General features: G+C 42.2%; 3 protein-coding genes across 5 annotated transcripts in view; 2 read left to right on the forward strand and 1 right to left on the reverse strand.

The window, feature by feature from the left end:
- The window catches only part of ppfibp2b (PPFIA binding protein 2b), a 54,465-nt gene extending 47,827 nt beyond the window's left edge, over positions 1 to 6,638 (forward strand). The window contains exons 18-26 of the mRNA XM_029523777.1: positions 2,092 to 2,227; positions 2,360 to 2,479; positions 2,629 to 2,779; positions 3,061 to 3,172; positions 3,259 to 3,347; positions 3,504 to 3,626; positions 4,291 to 4,416; positions 4,485 to 4,673; positions 5,571 to 6,638. Of these exons, the coding sequence (XP_029379637.1) occupies positions 2,092 to 2,227; positions 2,360 to 2,479; positions 2,629 to 2,779; positions 3,061 to 3,172; positions 3,259 to 3,347; positions 3,504 to 3,626; positions 4,291 to 4,416; positions 4,485 to 4,673; positions 5,571 to 5,810 (1,286 nt within the window). The 3' untranslated portion in view covers positions 5,811 to 6,638. The remainder of the gene's footprint in view (positions 1 to 2,091; positions 2,228 to 2,359; positions 2,480 to 2,628; positions 2,780 to 3,060; positions 3,173 to 3,258; positions 3,348 to 3,503; positions 3,627 to 4,290; positions 4,417 to 4,484; positions 4,674 to 5,570) is intronic.
- Positions 6,639 to 10,974: 4,336 nt separating this feature from the next.
- Positions 10,975 to 11,883, forward strand: rep15 (RAB15 effector protein). The gene is made up of 2 exons (XM_029522389.1): positions 10,975 to 11,250; positions 11,338 to 11,883. The coding sequence occupies exons 1-2, from the start codon at positions 10,975 to 10,977 to the stop codon at positions 11,881 to 11,883; spliced, it is 822 nt and encodes a 273-aa protein (XP_029378249.1).
- Positions 11,884 to 13,096: 1,213 nt separating this feature from the next.
- On the reverse strand, positions 13,097 to 16,366 carry poglut3 (protein O-glucosyltransferase 3). 3 transcript variants are annotated; one of them, XM_029523080.1, is made up of 7 exons: positions 16,049 to 16,366; positions 15,642 to 15,839; positions 14,968 to 15,251; positions 14,683 to 14,887; positions 14,071 to 14,267; positions 13,695 to 13,891; positions 13,098 to 13,589 (listed from the first exon to the last, which is right to left on the reverse strand). In XM_029523080.1, exons 1-7 carry the CDS (start codon positions 16,284 to 16,286, stop codon positions 13,454 to 13,456), a joined length of 1,455 nt encoding a protein of 484 aa, XP_029378940.1. In that variant the 5' UTR covers positions 16,287 to 16,366; the 3' UTR covers positions 13,098 to 13,453. The 3 variants fall into 3 exon arrangements, with proteins under 3 accessions (XP_029378941.1, XP_029378940.1, XP_029378939.1); XM_029523079.1 differs by having other exon boundaries at positions 13,100 to 13,891; XM_029523081.1 differs by lacking the exons at positions 14,071 to 14,267; positions 14,683 to 14,887 and having other exon boundaries at positions 13,097 to 13,891.
- Positions 16,367 to 16,427: the final 61 nt, after the last annotated feature.

The raw sequence follows: 16,427 nt of genomic DNA on the forward strand, positions 1-16,427 counted from the left end.
CACTTTCCTATTAATTTGAATGAGAAACTTTTGACTGGTAGTGTACTTCGGGAAAAATGTTTATGCATTTTCTTGAGAGAGATGACAATGCTAACAACGCTAATATTACCATCAGTTTCACATTTTAACAGCAAATATGAAGCTGCAGCTACCTGCACCACTGAAGATCAATAATTGTTATATCATCATCTTTGAACTGTGAAAACAATTTGTGGTTTTATGGGTGAAAATGTGCCATATTTCATGGCCAATAACGGTGAAACTTTGTTCAGACAGCCAGCCCAGCCATTTCCAATCTTTATGCTAAGCTAAAAGGCTACCTTTTGGTAAGAAAAGCACAAGAGTGCAAGCATTCCTGTAGATTTTGTATGAAGAACAGATCCTTTGATGCAGAAACATCTACTGGACACAATAACTTCTTGTCAACTAACTTTCCTCCATCTGCTTCCTCCTCTGTGCCCTGCCTCCTGTCTGCTGCACTGTCGGATTGCTCTTTTCTTTCTCTGTTTGTGCTCTGGCTGCAGTTCGCTGCAGGAGTGCCAGTGCTCCGGCATTAGGTACTGTATGCGCAAACAGAAATTACAATGTCAACATTGCAAATATACTTCACTTAATAGGCTAATGTTATTCCTCAGACTTTGGAGTCATTCAAACTCTTCTGACAAACGAAATTCACGTCAGTTATCTGCCAAACAAAAACATGATCATCCCAGTCACGGTCAAACACCAGAGGTGAGCATTCAGGGCAAGTGAGTGTTCTCACCGCGGATCAAGGACCCATAAAGCCCAGATTATTAGGACTCCTTCATGACTCAGGGAGCTGTCGAAGATAATGCGCAGCTTTCTCACATAAGCATTCACTGAAAGTAACACACAAACACACTCTTAAAGCTAATAGGCATATAAACACGCAGTCACTCATGTATCTGCCAACGCAGAGCTGAGGGCTTAAAGCTAGAGGGTAATCAGAGAGCAAGAAATGCAAACTTAAGGATATGTGCAGTTCAACTGGCATAGCCATCTCACAGTAAATAAACAAGTATGCAACCTGACACCCCCCTCCCTTTGCTCGCACTGGCTTACCCAGCTCACTTTCACTGACAGTCAAGTCAAGCAAGTGCTTGAAGTAAACTGGAGAAAAACATATAAAGAAGCCATCCACATCAAACAGTTTGTAATGAGGTAGCAACTGAATTACAGCTTCCATTGCCGGAGTGAGAAATGCCTTACTCCTCTGGTTGGAGTCTCACTGCAATGATGCAAGAAAAACAAACTTACTACCTCCAGAGATGCTCTCGGCCCTGGTGACCTCTCGTATGAGGTCTAAGGTTGACAATGAGCCGCTCACCCCTCCCAGTATCTTCAAACATCAGTCTCACGTAAACAAGCACACTTAATCTTGTCCGACTTTCTGTCCCAGTTTTGCAACTGCCTGAGGCCTTTAGATTTGCATGAAGCTGCTTTAGATGTTTAACATATATATAACATTTATTTGGAGGTAAAGTGGGTGTGACTAATGCTGGCTTCTGATTTCTTTCTGCTTGCTTTCTTGTCACTTCACTAACCTCCTCTGCCTCAGGATCTCCTGGAAAACATGACCTCTATGATGTTGGTGGGTATCGTATCTTTACCCCAGTGTGTAATGCCCTTACCAAGTGGTTACTGGCTGAATATCAGGTTACTTGCACCTTTAATATTTAATAGAGTGACTACCTTTATTGTAAAAACTTTTGATTATTTTGACGTCTGTAAATTTGTGATGTCACAAAAGAGCAGTCAGCCATATCCCAAGTCTGGCTCCCAACCTCTTCTCTCATTGGTCCTACTTAATGTGAAACTCCAACTTTACACAAGTTGTTTTCTACTTAAAAATTCAAATATACTGTAGTTTCTGCAAATATCAAAAGTCCAACTGAGACACCATTGGGATTAAATTTTTTATCTTCATAAACCATTTTTAAGAAGCTTGAGATTTTCTCAAAACAGTGCTTGTTTGTGTTTTTCGTCCATATGGAGGCAGTTTTCTTCTGAATTTCTCTTATTCATCCATCATGTCATCCAAATTTCTGTTTCTGTGTATTTGTCTGGCAGGGCCTCCAGAGAAGCTGGAGGAGAACGTCCTTTCAGACCAGTCTCCTCTGTCCTCTGGAGTGGACTCTGGACAACAGTCCCCTGTCTCACCAGAAAACAGGAAGACACATAGAGGCATTAAGAAACTCTGGGGAAAGTAAGTAGAAATTTATAATAACTTTGTTTTGCTTTCATTAACACACATATTTCGTCCAATAGCGTCATAATTATGGTCGTAATTTATTCCGCTGTTTGCCATCACTCACTCGAGTATTTATTTTGTGACCAGGATCCGTCGCAGCCAGTCAGGGAGTCCTGTCCAGGTTCACGACCCAGAGCTGGGAGAGTTCAAGAGGGGCGGCTTTAGAGCCACAGCAGGACCACGACTGGCCCGTCCAGGGAACACAAGGTACACACTTTTACATCAATATGTATTTTCCTTCACGTATATGTGCGCGTGTCTCAAGGGATAAACCAACTTAAGATCCCAAACATGGAATTGCCTCTAGGTTCAGGAGTCTTATTTTAAACATCTCTCTTCTCCACTAACCACGGCAGAGACCTGAAGATGCCTTTTTCCAAGTGGAGCACAGAGCAGGTGTGCGACTGGCTGGAGGACGTTGGACTCAGTCAGTACAGCGTCCTCGCTCGCCAATGGGTCACCAGCGGTCAGACTCTCCTGTCGGCAACCGTGCAAGACCTGGAGAAGGTACGACAGACAGTATATCATTACTCTTTATAGACCGTGGTTGAGCTCAATTTGGTGTAGTGGACAGAATATCCCTCCTCCTGTCACACCTGTCTGATCAGTGTAGCTGAGTGTCAATCACTTCAGCAGGTAGTAATGCCTTTCTCTGCTTGTCATCTCCTCTTCAGTCTCGCCTTCAACACTGTCATCTTGACCAGATCTGTCTCCCTCATCAGGCTCGCATTCATCAGATATTTTTGTAACGCTTTGTAAAAATCTCAAATTTCTCTGTATCTCTGCAGGAGGTGGGGATAAAGAATCCGCTTCACAGGAAGAAGCTCCAATTAGCCATCAAGACCTTCAGCAGCAAGCAGCCCGAAAAGTCTGCAGAGCTCGATTACATTTGGGTCACTCGTATGTACTGAAATACAGGGGGCAAACACACAATAACTTATTCTAAATCCGATGTCCTAAATTCAATCTGATATTTTATGTTCCAGGTTGGCTGGATGACATCGGCCTTCCTCAGTACAAAGATCAGTTTAATGAAGGAAGAGTAGATGGACATATGCTGCAGTACCTCACTGTGGTGAGTGTGTATTGAAGGTTAAATAAATGACACAACACACCGGTGTAAACATAAATCCATCAAAGATATATAAAACTCTTGAGACATTAATAAATTGGAAATACTGTTTTCCTGTTCACCGTTTCTTTTCCTTCCCTTTTCTTTTGACTATTTCAGAATGACTTGTTATTCCTAAAAGTGACTAGTCAGCTCCATCATCTCAGCATCAAGTGCGCCATCCACGTTCTCCACGTTAACAGGTTTAACTCCAACTGCCTCAAACGCAGGCCCAGCAACGAGGTTAGTTGTTTGTTTGTTTGTTTTTTTTGTGACATCACTAAGCCAGTTCTGGTCCAATAAACAACATACACATGTAGAAATGATAAAAAAAACTGAAAACCTTGAGCGCTCTTTTCATTTTATATTTTCGCTGTACATGAAGATGGCAAAAGTGCCCAAAACGTTGATCTCTGCAATTTCAATTGAACAGACTCAAGTTTCAGTTCTTTTAAATCAGGGCTGTCTGTCACTTATTATATTGTCGCAGAGCTGAAAGTCATATTTGACTTTTTTCAATCCTGTTTATATTTTTTGGATATTACCCTTTGTTTATTATTGTGTACATCTTGCGTTCTCTATTTATGTTATTTTTACATGCAGCCCTTTGAATCAGCCGGTAGCTGAGAGGTGCTGTCGCCCACAAATAAACTTCTAATGCCATCTAGCCAATTTTAAATTTTTTGTCATAATTTGCCCTAAATAAAACAAAACAAAACATAAGTCTGGTTAGAAAAACATTTTGTTGTCACATCTCTGTAGTATTGTAATCCCTCTCTGTGCATTTGTGTGTGTGTGTGTGTGTTTGTGTGTGTGTGGATCCATCATTGAGCCCTCTGTAGCTTCTGTTTTTAATGATAAATGTCTAGATTACATTAATCCACGTGTGTGTGTTTGTGTGTTTCAGAGCCAGTTCACTCCTTCTGAGGTTGTCCAGTGGTCAAACCACCGAGTTATGGAGTGGCTGAGATCAGTGGACCTGGCAGAGTACGCACCCAACCTGAGGGGCAGCGGTGTCCATGGAGGGCTGATAGTGAGTATATACAGTAAAAAAGCAGGAATGCTAACGACAGAAACTTTAACTCATCTCTCCTCTGGTAGATGCTGGAACCCCGGTTTAACTCAGACACGTTGGCCATGCTACTGAACATCCCTCCTCAGAAAACACTGCTGAGACGCCACTTAACCACCAACTTCAACAGTCTGGTGGGAGCACAAGCACAGCAGGAGAAAAGGGAGTATACTGAGGCAGCGAGCTACACCCCACTGAGCATCACAGCTAAAGTAAAGGTGAGATAATAAAGACGCATGCATTGTCATAATCGGAATTGAAGGGGAAGGGCTCAGAAAGACACACAAACGCAGTTAACGTGCCCTCTTCTCGCTGAATGTAAGAGAGAAAGCACCTAAATCTGTGGTGAGACCTTGGTGCATCAGCTCAGTTTAAGCTCTGAGCTCTTCAGTGTTTTTAAGCCTGTGAGAGCGGAGTAAACCCGAGACTGCTCTGCTCCTCCTCACAGTTTTAAGACTCACCCATCAGCTGTAGCCTCAGCAGTAAATCTCTCTGTGCACTGCTGAGGAAGAACAGTAAAAATAATCCACCATAAAACACAATCCATACTTGCTGTTGACCTTGGACACCTAAAGGAACTTCATTAATATCTATGTGAATGGTTTTATGGTCAGATATAAAATAGTATGTTAAAATGGAGCATGAAACAAACAAACAAAAAAAAAAAAACATTAGAAATCTATTTGTGTATGTATGACCAGGCAGCAGCCGAGCAATATCCCACAGTGCTTTATGATAATATCACAGTGGCTTTCGTCAGCAAGAGCAAGCTTAGAGGACATAAATATAAAAGCTGCTGTGTTGTTGTTGCCTGGTATCTCTCTTTACTCGTGCACTGAAGTCATCAAAAATGTGGCTATAAGAACACATTCTATACAGACAGGACATTTGAACGACACAACAAATGAGTGTCATGAATTTGGCTGTTGTAAATTGAGATGTTAGTTTTCTATTTCCTGTACTCAGAATGTATGTACAGAAAGTATTAAGTTTAAAATGTAAGTCTAGCTGAATTATTTCCTCTTCCTATAACATGACAAAATATTGATACCTTTACATTTATCAATGTAACTGAGAAGACAGATTAACAGTCAAACCCTGTGTCTTTCTCGCAGCCAAAGAAGTTGGGCTTCTCTAACTTGACTCACCTCAGGAGGAGACGGCCGGACGAATCCACAGACTACGTGTGTCCCATTGAGTCGTCCTCCCCTCAGTCAGGAAAATCTGTGGTAAACGGGGTACAGATGCGTCCTTACGCCGGCTTCAGAGGCCTGAGCCCTATCCTGGACAGAGAGCCCGACCGCTCCCGGGACCAGGTGGGGCTCGATGACAGCAAAGCTGACCCATCTCCATGATAACAGCTGTAACAGAAACATGGCGATAACCTGTCATCACCATGGATGACTATGTTGTCATTCTTTAACTGCTACTGCTCTGCTTCCTTTGCTTGCGGCCCTTAATACCTCAGTCCATCCCCTTCCTGCTCCTTTCAACCCCGCACAAATCAGCCCGGCCCTGTGCCTTAAACCTGAAGAGATTCAGAGACGCCCAAACAGACCTGTGTGACTGTCTCACAGTCACAGCTGCTTGTCATAAAGCGTGTACTGAAAACATGAATCTAGAACACTTGAAGCATTTTCATTTAATTTTCAGTCAGATGTCTAACTAACCCGACCTCAGCCTCAAAGCTGTGCCATGACCTAATTCATCAGGAGAGAGCACGGCCTCTCTCTGGACTGTTCCTGTGACATCACTTCCTGTAATCCATTCAGTGTATAAAACATCTCTTGCTGTACAGTATTAAGCCATTGTTCTAACATTTGTGTACCACTTTTAGGTTGATGATTTTATATATGTGTGTTTTTGTCAGTTGTATAATTTACACCTTTGATTTTACAGTTTGAAAACAGTTCTGTCACATGGTTGAAAAGAACTTGTGCAATATTTGCATACATAACATAGAGGGATTTTATTTAATATTTATATAATTGCAGAGCAAATTATAAAATAGCATGTTTTGTTTGGAGCCTGAGGTGGTGATTTTGTACTGTTATTTTCATATTTGACTGTAATAATATTTTTATAGTAATAAAAATAATGCCCCATGAAAGGAAGCTTACATGTGCCCATGTAAATGTAAAAAAAAAATGTAATCATTTAATAAACAAAATCATGTGTGTAAAGTTGATTCCTTCTTTTTTTTGACATATGTTGATTTAGTATAGTCCTAGTTTTTTTATAAGGATGTAAAGAAATGTACTGCTACAGATGCTGGCATGCCTCAGTAACCTGCATCAAATATTAACCTGCTTTCGTCATCATCATCATCCTAACCATCACCATCATGGTGGCTGCCATCACTGTTTATGAAGCCAGTTTCCCCTCCAGCTGACCAATCTGCATAGATGGCTGCTAACCATAACCACGTTAAAGTTAAATGGAGAAGCACATGTTTGAGCACAGCTCAGCAGGCAGCTGCAGGTACAATCTTCACACATTCAGTCTGTATTGTACACCAAAGTTTACTACCACTTACACATGAATGCAGTTTTTTATTGCTCTAGAGGTTATGAAAACTCATTATTATTTCACATCAAGTACATCTATAATCATGAGTTGTAATGGGTTCATGAGGCCTCATGCGTGTCATGTGTGTTGCAGATGGCGACCACAGAGGGCACAATGTTGCAAATAGAAGCTCTGTCTGAAAGCATCAACAACCTCACAGTAAGCACCAACACATACAAGCTGCTGGTTAATGACTTTTGAGGCTGATTCACTCACCAAGTAAATGCTCCTCTTCAGTTGCAACAGACGTTTTAGTCACTCAGATGGAAAACTCTGGAGTTTATCTGAGGGAGAAACCACATTAAAACACCACAAATCTGTGTGGAAATTAGAAAGCATCACTATGACTAATAGTGGGAAACCTTCTTGGTGGCACTTCATTACTTGCTGTTGTCAGGCAGATGCCAGCCTTTTAGCTCTTGCTGAAGTTATCTTGGTAATGGTACTCCAATTGTACGCTTTAAGATTAAATCATTTATATAATTTAAGTTTTTCTTTTTTCAGTTTTAAAAATAAAAAAATATATAATATTTATGTTCCATGCAACACTAAAAAACCCACTAGCCTATATTAAAGAAACTGACTGACAATAAAACCCTTTTCACAGAAGATATTTTAGATGTCCTAGTAGGAAAAGCACAGCTATAATTACTACTTACACATTCTGGCTCTTTCAAAGTGATTTCAATGTTATTACTCAACATTAAGTTACCTTAAAAGTAGTGAAAAGTATTTTCACATCATGTTTCACTTTAAAATGCTTTGGTGTACAACTGAGGTAACATAAAACGCACGTTTGAAGTTAACTTCATCCCCCCTGCACACCAAACTAGTAGGGAGACATTGTTAATTTCACCAGCTCCAACTGTGCTTTTCCTGCTGTGACACAATGTGTCCTGTGACATAGTTTTTGTTACTCACTCCCCATTGAAGCTAGATTTCCTGACTTGTGATCAGTTGTCTGTCAGGTGCTGTGGATTGTATGGTCCTTTAAAAACCAATGAGATATTTGGTGGTGCAATTGGAAACCTTTTCTAATGACAACATCTCATTTACCATAAGCACTTGATGTTGCATCCAGAAAAATGGTGCCTTGCTTGCGCTGAAAATCCTGCACCGTAAATCCATCTGACACAAAATATATTAAACATAAATGGGTTAACTCAGCTCAACGATAAACCCCAGCTTTAACTTGTTGCCACTCCCGTGGCGCTTTGCTTCCAGCACCTGCTGAGCCGGGAGGAGCTGCGGGAGTAGCTGAGGCACTCTCAGACAGTTTGATGAACGGTGACCTGAAGCTGTTGGCTCTCTAACGCTGTCAGTCATCACAAAGACACCTGCAGCAGCCGGTCTCTCACAACTGAACTGCACCTCAGGGTCCAGCCTAACACAGCTGGTTGCATCTACTTCTGCTGACACCTCATCTAACACCTGCATTCATACATTACAATGGATTGAGTGGACCTGAAGACAATCTCCAATGGTCTCTTTTTTTATTTTGAAGAACTGAACTGTTACTCATAAGCCACTTTACTGTTTATCTTGTTTCTCTATGCAATGTACTCTGATTATCTTGACCACTGTGTACTGTACAAACCGTGTCCTGGTATTTAAAAGAGGACAGCATGAATGAAAGCTCAGCCATTTGTGGAAATCTCATTATTTCACCCACATTAGCGTTAGTCCAATCAGAGGCAGAGCAACACACAAAATAATCACTGTTTTCAGACAGTTTGCTCATTTTGATTGTAAAAAAAATCTTACCATACTTGAAATGAAATGTGAAGTGTAAAGGACTGAATCTACAGCGTTAGCTTGTTTACATATACGTAATATCTGAGTTTGGGGGGGCTGTTGAACATAATTATGAAAGGTTAGAGACATTGATTGAAAACATACAGACCTCCACACATTAAAGCTTCAGCTTCGTTGAATGATGCTGTTTGGTTTCCAGGGGTCGTCGTGTGCTCTTTCCGACATTGTTTTATCCTTAAAATGCACTAAAGAGCAAATGTTAATAGGTGTATTAATTACCCAAATAACAGCATAAAATAGAGTAAAAAATACAATACTACAAAGGTTTCCTTAAAACAACAACAACAACAACAAACAGCGCCGTTAGCTAACATTGTTTCCAAAATGGCGCCGGACGTTGGCTTTCGGTTGCGTAGCAACACACTTCAACCGACAACGTGTCGACGTCACGCCGCAAACCAAAATTCAAATACGGAACAGCGTGAAAGGAAAACGTCTGTGTTTGATTATTGGATAAATATATGACTTAATTTTTACCTGCAAAACTTTTGAATTTTATTTTTTTAAAGGAAACATCAACCCCACCAGATCTAGACTTATTTCTACATGCCTTGACGTCAGCAATAGTTCGCTGCTAACGCTAAAAAATGGTCAATAGTTCGCCGCATATAAACCGCTTTGTTCATACAGTTTATGGAAATATCTCAATTTACCGACTTTCTTCTGCCTTAATGAAGGATATTTTATAAAGCTCGTGCTTTTATTAACTCCTACACTTGGACTTTGGAGGGACCATGGTGCTTGTAGTTTGCTAATATAAACCGTTAGCTTAGCTCAGTTACTAAAGGCTACATCGGTCTCCATGTTAGCTAGCTTTAGCTTTTGGAATAAGATGTGATATAATGCAGAGTTTTCATCTAAAAATGTCATCAGGTCAGTATTTTACCACAACAGTCCTTCCTTAGTTTGTGATTTGATATCTGACAGAACTAATAACACCGTCGGCCAAGCCCAGACGCCGTGTTAATGCTAATGCTAATTAAGATAACATTACACATCTTTCTGATTATCATAATATAGATGTTTCATTGTCATAAGTAGAAATTTACTTTTAAATATTAAAAAACCATCACAGTTATTATTCGTCTTTTTTGTGTGCGTGTGGCTGCAACACAAATTGTGGTTCACCTTCCTAATGAATCTGGGAGAAGCATTGGTTTAGTATATTATTCTACCTGCACTAATAAAAGAGAAGGTATGGTAGATTGTTATATTTAGTTGGGAAAAATAAAAGCACTTTCACAGACTGGATCATCTTTGTAGACAGTTAAATTATTTAGAAATTGCAAACGGTATAAGTGGCATGTCTGTATTAACAAAGTGGGATATTAAACTGCCTCTTTAACGTTATCATGCTTGCTTCTGGAAGATCCTGCTGCTGTCCAGCCCTGCAGAAGAATGACAATGTGACTTTAAAGTCCCTGCTAACTGTCCTCCCCACCAACAGCTCCTGACCCGACCTACATGTCTTCATTTGTGCTTCTTACTGAAAAGAGACTGCTAAGCATTTTGTTTACCCACCAAACCCTTCAGGCTTAGGCCTGGCCCCGTCCACAAGCTGCTGCTGCTTCTGCTGCTTCTGCAGGTTAACTGGTAAGATGAGTCTTTTGTTGACTTAAATAAAATTTAACAGGTTGCAAACACCGCACCCACACTAACTCCATCTCAAGAACTGCTTCTCCCAACCTGGGAGAGAAAATCTTTATTCGTCTGAAAGTCCTGCTCACATCAGGACGCTGGAGCCTGCCCACAACAAAACACAACCCAAAACGCACACACACACAGATTCGGTGTGTATCTCAGCAGGGCAGGGGACAGGAGCAGAGGGCAGAGAGTGGATTTGGACCTACAGAAACTTCCACACACATCCTGGTGAGTGTGTATTGTTTTGAAACACTTTGAAGAAGTGTAGTGCACTGAGGGAGAGAAGTACATTTTAATGTGCTGCATTATCTAGTGGGAGAAACAGTGGCACCATATGGTGGGGTCTGTAGCTGAAAGAACAAATAATAATCTCAATATCACCTTTACATTCATTTCAGATCACAATCTATTCTTTTCTGACTTCATAAATTTTGTTTCCAGTGCATTAGGGAGACCACCCTCTGATCTCCTGCCCTTCATCATCCATCCACCATGGGCCAGATATTCAGCAAGTCCACCTCTGAACCCCTGCAGGCTAAATTCTTCTCCTCTGCTAAACGCAGCCCCCCAAGCCAACCACCCTTTGATCAGAACATTTCACGGCCAAGTATCTTTTCCACACTGAGGAGGCCCCCCGTCGTCAAGCCCAATGATTTCATACCTCTATTCAACGACTGTATCTCTGCCGCCTCATCCAGAACTCAGGAATATCTCCTCTTCAAGGACCCAGAGGACAAGTTCCACCCGAGCCCTGACGTGCTGACACAGGTAAGCTTTTAAAATAATCATATCCTTTAATCATCAACCAATTGGAGGTATCATTGTGCTTCATAGTTGTTTGTCGTCTGACCACAGGTCTTCCTGATGACCTACATCACCCAGAGCGTCTGCCTCAACTTGACAGATGCCTTCAACTGCACAGCCATGACTCCTGAGCAGCGTATACTCCTGGGGGCTGACTGGGTCTGGGCCGTGCTGGAGAAGCCCACCAAGAACCCCCGGATCCAGATCGCCGTGCAGGTACTTCATCTGCCGGAGAGAGAGGATGCTGAGGAGAACGCCATCGCCGTGGAAGGCTGCAGTGAATCGCTCCAGATGGCACAGATAGAGTCCAGCAGTAAGACCACGTATGAAAGGTTAGTGGGCTTCTGCACCTCCATTGGCAAGGATTGCTACGCCCTCTTCTTGTTCTTTGGGAAGAGAAATGACAAGGAGAACATCTATGGAGTCCTCAGCAACAATTTTGAGGCAGCCATCGGGAAATGCAACAAGATTGACAGACCATTTATTGAGAACTTCTTCAAAGGTTCACGGTATCTCCACACACCCTCAGGGATGATGCAGGCTCTCATGTCCAAGAAAGAGGGGGATCCTCTCACTCTCATGATTAAGTTTAGCTGACCCTTAAATCAGTGTCCAATAACATGATACAAGACCACAATAACACTTTAGGTTATAAAAGTATGGAGGTTATTGCTAAACAATGTCCTGTCTCACTAAAATGTTGAGTTTTATGGCATAATTTTTTAAAACTCAGTTTACTTGAGGAAGATTCTGCTGTTGGTTCTGCCTCATTTTCCAACAGGCTGATCCCGGACCTGTATTGGTGCTATGCTTTAATGTGCTCCACCTGTTATTACAGTGGACATTGAGGTTTGTCTAACTGATTTGAATTGTTCATCTTAAAGTTCTTGTTGTTGTACATTTGGTTTTACTGTGACTAAACCTGACCAGGACAGACATCTTCACTGTTATTGGTCATCCCAGTGCTTTTCTTGCTCAGTACAGGTCAAAATAAGAAGTCCTAAAACGTTTCCCTCTTTGAAGAGGAAAAGGAGTATGCACACTATTGTGCTGTAAGATAATTGTTTTAAGATTAAATGTGTTTTTAACAGTCAAATATCATCCCAGTTTAACAATATCCGTTGTTCATAAAATAAAAAAGCGAACTATGACAGACTAAAATCTGATTGTCAATTCTTAAAATCCCCAAAGAAGAAGACTACAATAACTGTAAAACAACTTCACACTTTCAGTCGTCCATGTTTTTGTGGCCAGCTACCAGCTGTGTTTGTCAGTCTGAGTTGAATTGAGGCTTTCTCCACAGGGATTCTGCATGAGCTATATTCCTGGTTGGAAGACAGCTTGATTAGTCCATAAGTACTTTTACCTGGAACTGCGCTCAAGGGGATTTTCTTGTGTTCTTTAAATTTGCATAACAAATTGCAACGGCTTAAAAATGCAGTCTGAGCAAACCGTTTCTGCAAAGAGTGAGTGTGTGATACATTTAAGTTCAGGCAGTACGTATGAAACGTGTTGAAAAGGGAACTGATGTGTAATTTCATGGCACAGAATTTATCAGAGGATAAAAAAAATCCAGTTTTCTGTCTATAAATGCTAACATTGGAAATCAGTGGGGAAAAAAGCATATTAAAATGTTCTCTACCAACATTTTTCACAGCTAAACAAACGATTAATTGTTGCTGTTTTATATATCTGTAATGACAATTTTTCTTTGTCTTTCCCAGAGAATTCAATGGATTTTTGTGGGGACAGAGAAAGAAAACATTTTTGTTCATGCTAGCAGCTGGTCAGTCAGCTGATCTCCCACTTTGCCCCACACTCAAATATGTCGCAGTAATAAGATTTATTTTAAGTGTTTTCTTTAGGTTAATGCTTTACACAAATATCCAATGAAATGGCACAATTACAAAAGTTATGAGTTTTACAAAAACAATACAAAACAATTCAATACACAATATAAAAAATAAGGCAAGTCGTGCAGATTTATGGTGAAAAAAAAATGGCTCAGAACTAGACTTTTTACTGTAATTTGTCCTACAACTTCCTTTACTTTCCAAAATAAAGGCAACAATTTTCTTTGTAAACTGGATTCAGCTTTTTTGTGCTCATCAGGGACATTAAACCTTTCAGGAATGATTCAGAGATAAAAGCCTAAAGAAAGATCCTGTTACAGTTCATCTTTCATGTCGGCTCCTTTGTGGGCGATCCGCTCACACGTGCATGCAGCAGTGTGGTCGTCTGGCTGAGGCACCATCTCCATGTCGACGTGTCGTGTGGGCGTGCCTGTTTGTCGCTCTGAGTACATGTGCAGCACCCTGTAATAGTAACAGTACAGTCTGCTGGGCTGCAGCAGCTGTCTGGCCAGTGCCTGACCCGCTCTGGCCACCTCCTGGGCTTCAGCGTCGTTCTCCTTGGCCCATTGAATTTTCTCCAGAAGGTCTGACAGGTTTCTCTTCACAGGGATGAAGTGAGCGCCTGCCTTTAAATAGCTGTAGAAATGTTCATAATACTGCGAGTCCTGCTTCAGTACCAGACTGTTACCGAGCATCAGGTAAGGAAAGCGATACGCTGCGACTGTTCCGTCCACATTCACCTGGTACTTGTACTAAAAGACAGGAAAAGATAAAAACAGCTTTAATATAAACTTCTGAAAATGTATATATTTAATTGATTATGTTTAAAACCAGGGAAAAGAAAAAGTACAAGGATGTAAAATTAGATGAAAAAGGAAAACCCACCTGCATCAAAGCTGCACCTATTTTAGGAGAAAATATCATTTCTCACCTTGAAGAAGTCAAAGAATCCAACCAGTGGTGCTTTGCCTACATGTTTCTCTCTGTCTCTGAAGAAGAACCATCCTGTGATGCCTGCATCCAGCAGCTCAGGGTTCTTCTTGGACAAAGAGACCAGGTTAAGACGTTCCTCTCGACTGTCCCGGCCTCGGAAAAACGCTTGCTCTGTTTTGTTAGTCCACGGAGGCCCTGGAGAAACAGAAAACAACAGCTGAATATGTCAGCATTCACTTTGCAGTTACATATTAATAGTCAATAATCAATAGGACGTGTTGGCCCTGGGGGAAGGGAGGCCAGATATCAAGTCTCAGTTTATTCAAAATTATTATTATTCACCAAAAACCAGTCTGACTTCAAGACAAAACCAGATCAGTATAAATACAATCATGGGAAAATGAGAGCGTCATGTTTAACTATCCACTTCTAAGGAATCTATTCTAGGCTGAACTGGGAGCAAATGGAGAGAGGCTGTGAGAAGGTGTGTATTTTAAATAACACAGGGATAAAAATCAACTGTGTCCCTGCGTGTCTAATACACACTGTGTGTGTGTGTGTGTGTGTGTGTGTGTGTGTGTGTGTGTGTGTGTGTGAGAGTGAGAGATACCTGTGTTTCCCTGGACAGACAGCAGGTCATTGGTGACACCCCTCATGGTCTCCAGGGTGGAGTGAGTGACTTCATAAGTGGGAAGGACAATGTCTCGTGTGTCTGTGGAGCCACACCACGACAAGACTGGGACAGCGTCCGACTTCCTGGTTTCTAACGGCCAGTCACCAACATTGATGAAGAACTCCACATCAGGAACCCTAACCTTCAACAGAAAATGAAAAAAGTCAGCGACCTCGGCGGTCATGTTACCCTTTCACATCACAAGGACACACACAGACTTACTTTTCTCATGAGAGAGAGCAGCATTTCATCAGAGAACATCTTGAAGTCGGTGTATTTCCCCAGAGTACGGCGATGTAGCTGGTTGTTGATGATGGCGTAGTGAATGAGGCCTCCCCTGTTAGAGAACCGGAGAGGCACTTCCTGTCTGATGTGCTGCAGGTCAACGGTGGGGAAGGATTTAAAGTCGGCCAGGATCTGAGGCTCTTCAGTGGGACACTGCATGACGCTCTGCCAGGCAGAGGCGTCGGGTTCAGGACAGTCACAGTACTCATGATAAATCGGACCTAGGCATAAAGAATAACGGGGTTGGACGAGAGAGCGAGTGATGGCTTCACCAACACTAAATGTAGGTCGTTTGATTTAAAAAAGCTCCTTCAGGTAAATCAGCAGTGACCTGCTTTAACTTGGATTTAATCAGCAATTTGTGCATGTTGTGACTTACACATTTTCTTGTGTTCTGCACATTTGTACACGTAATCTTAAGATGCAGTTTTAAAAAAAAATATCAGTACAATCGCTGCATTATGAGCTCATCTCATTAAAGGCAGGTGATTTCTCGGGGTGTAAACTGTGGATTCAGCTTTTTTTGTGCTCAGCAGGGACATTACATTTTTCAGGAATGATTCAGAGATAAAAAGCCTAAAGACAGATCCTGTTGCTGTGCCATCACTCGCCTTGCAGGGTGTAAGGAGACCCGGCCACGGCGGCATCCCGGTGCAGGACCTCCACCTTCAGACCGGTCCGGGCCGAGCCGTAGAGCCGGTACCGGACCAGGAAGGAGCCGTCCCCTCTGTCCAGAGGCGGAGGGACGTGGATACGGATGTGCTCCTTCTTGTCCAGAGAGCTAATCCTCACTTTGAACGCGTCTTTACCTGAAACACAACACAAACACCGGTGACTTTAAGCAGGACGGAATCTGTTGAATTAGCTGTGATGGCAGCAGGAAGCAGCTCCCACATTCACCAACATCGTCGCCATTATCGCTCAGCTAGCTTAAAGCTGCGGTTACTTTTTAGCCTTTTCTGTTTTTTGTTAACCACGTTAACACGTTGGAGCTCCGGCTGTGTGTCCTGTCGTTTACCTGGAGACACAGTCAGGTTGAGTCCGTTTGAATGAACCGCCTGAATGAAGAAGAAGCGGACCGGCAGCACCGAGCCGGGCTGCAGCCCGGGGCCCCAGAGGAGGCATCTCTCCGGGCTGACGTCCTCACACTCCCCCGGTCCGAAGTTAATGCTGATGGATACGACTAAAATCAAAGCCCGACACAGTGAGCCGCTCCGGGTTGGGTTAACTGAGTGTGCAGAGAGCGGACACACCATGTTCCCCTGGTTGAGCGGATTCGGCTCCAAACGTCGGTCCACATTCACCGTCCTAGTCCGACATGTTGGCGGACGGAGCCACGCCCATCTTCCGCTGAGGCGTTCACGGGACGTCGGAAATGTTGCGAAGTATTTTTTATA

Source organism: Echeneis naucrates, chromosome 16 (genome assembly GCF_900963305.1).
Source record: "Echeneis naucrates chromosome 16, fEcheNa1.1, whole genome shotgun sequence".
NCBI classification, from domain to species: domain Eukaryota; kingdom Metazoa; phylum Chordata; class Actinopteri; order Carangiformes; family Echeneidae; genus Echeneis; species Echeneis naucrates.

Coding starts and splice junctions, on each gene's coding strand:
- rep15 (XM_029522389.1), top strand. CDS start 10,975: ATGGGCCAGATATTCAGCAAGTCCACCTCTGAACCCCTGCAGGCTAAA. Junction 11,251..11,337: donor GCCCTGACGTGCTGACACAG/GTAAGCTTTTAA, acceptor GTCTGACCACAG/GTCTTCCTGATGACCTACAT.
- poglut3 (XM_029523079.1), bottom strand. CDS start 16,286: ATGGTGTGTCCGCTCTCTGCACACTCAGTTAACCCAACCCGGAGCGGC. Junction 15,252..15,641: donor GTCTCCTTACACCCTGCAAG/GCGAGTGATGGC, acceptor CTTTATGCCTAG/GTCCGATTTATCATGAGTAC. Junction 14,888..14,967: donor TGCTCTCTCTCATGAGAAAA/GTAAGTCTGTGT, acceptor TTTCTGTTGAAG/GTTAGGGTTCCTGATGTGGA.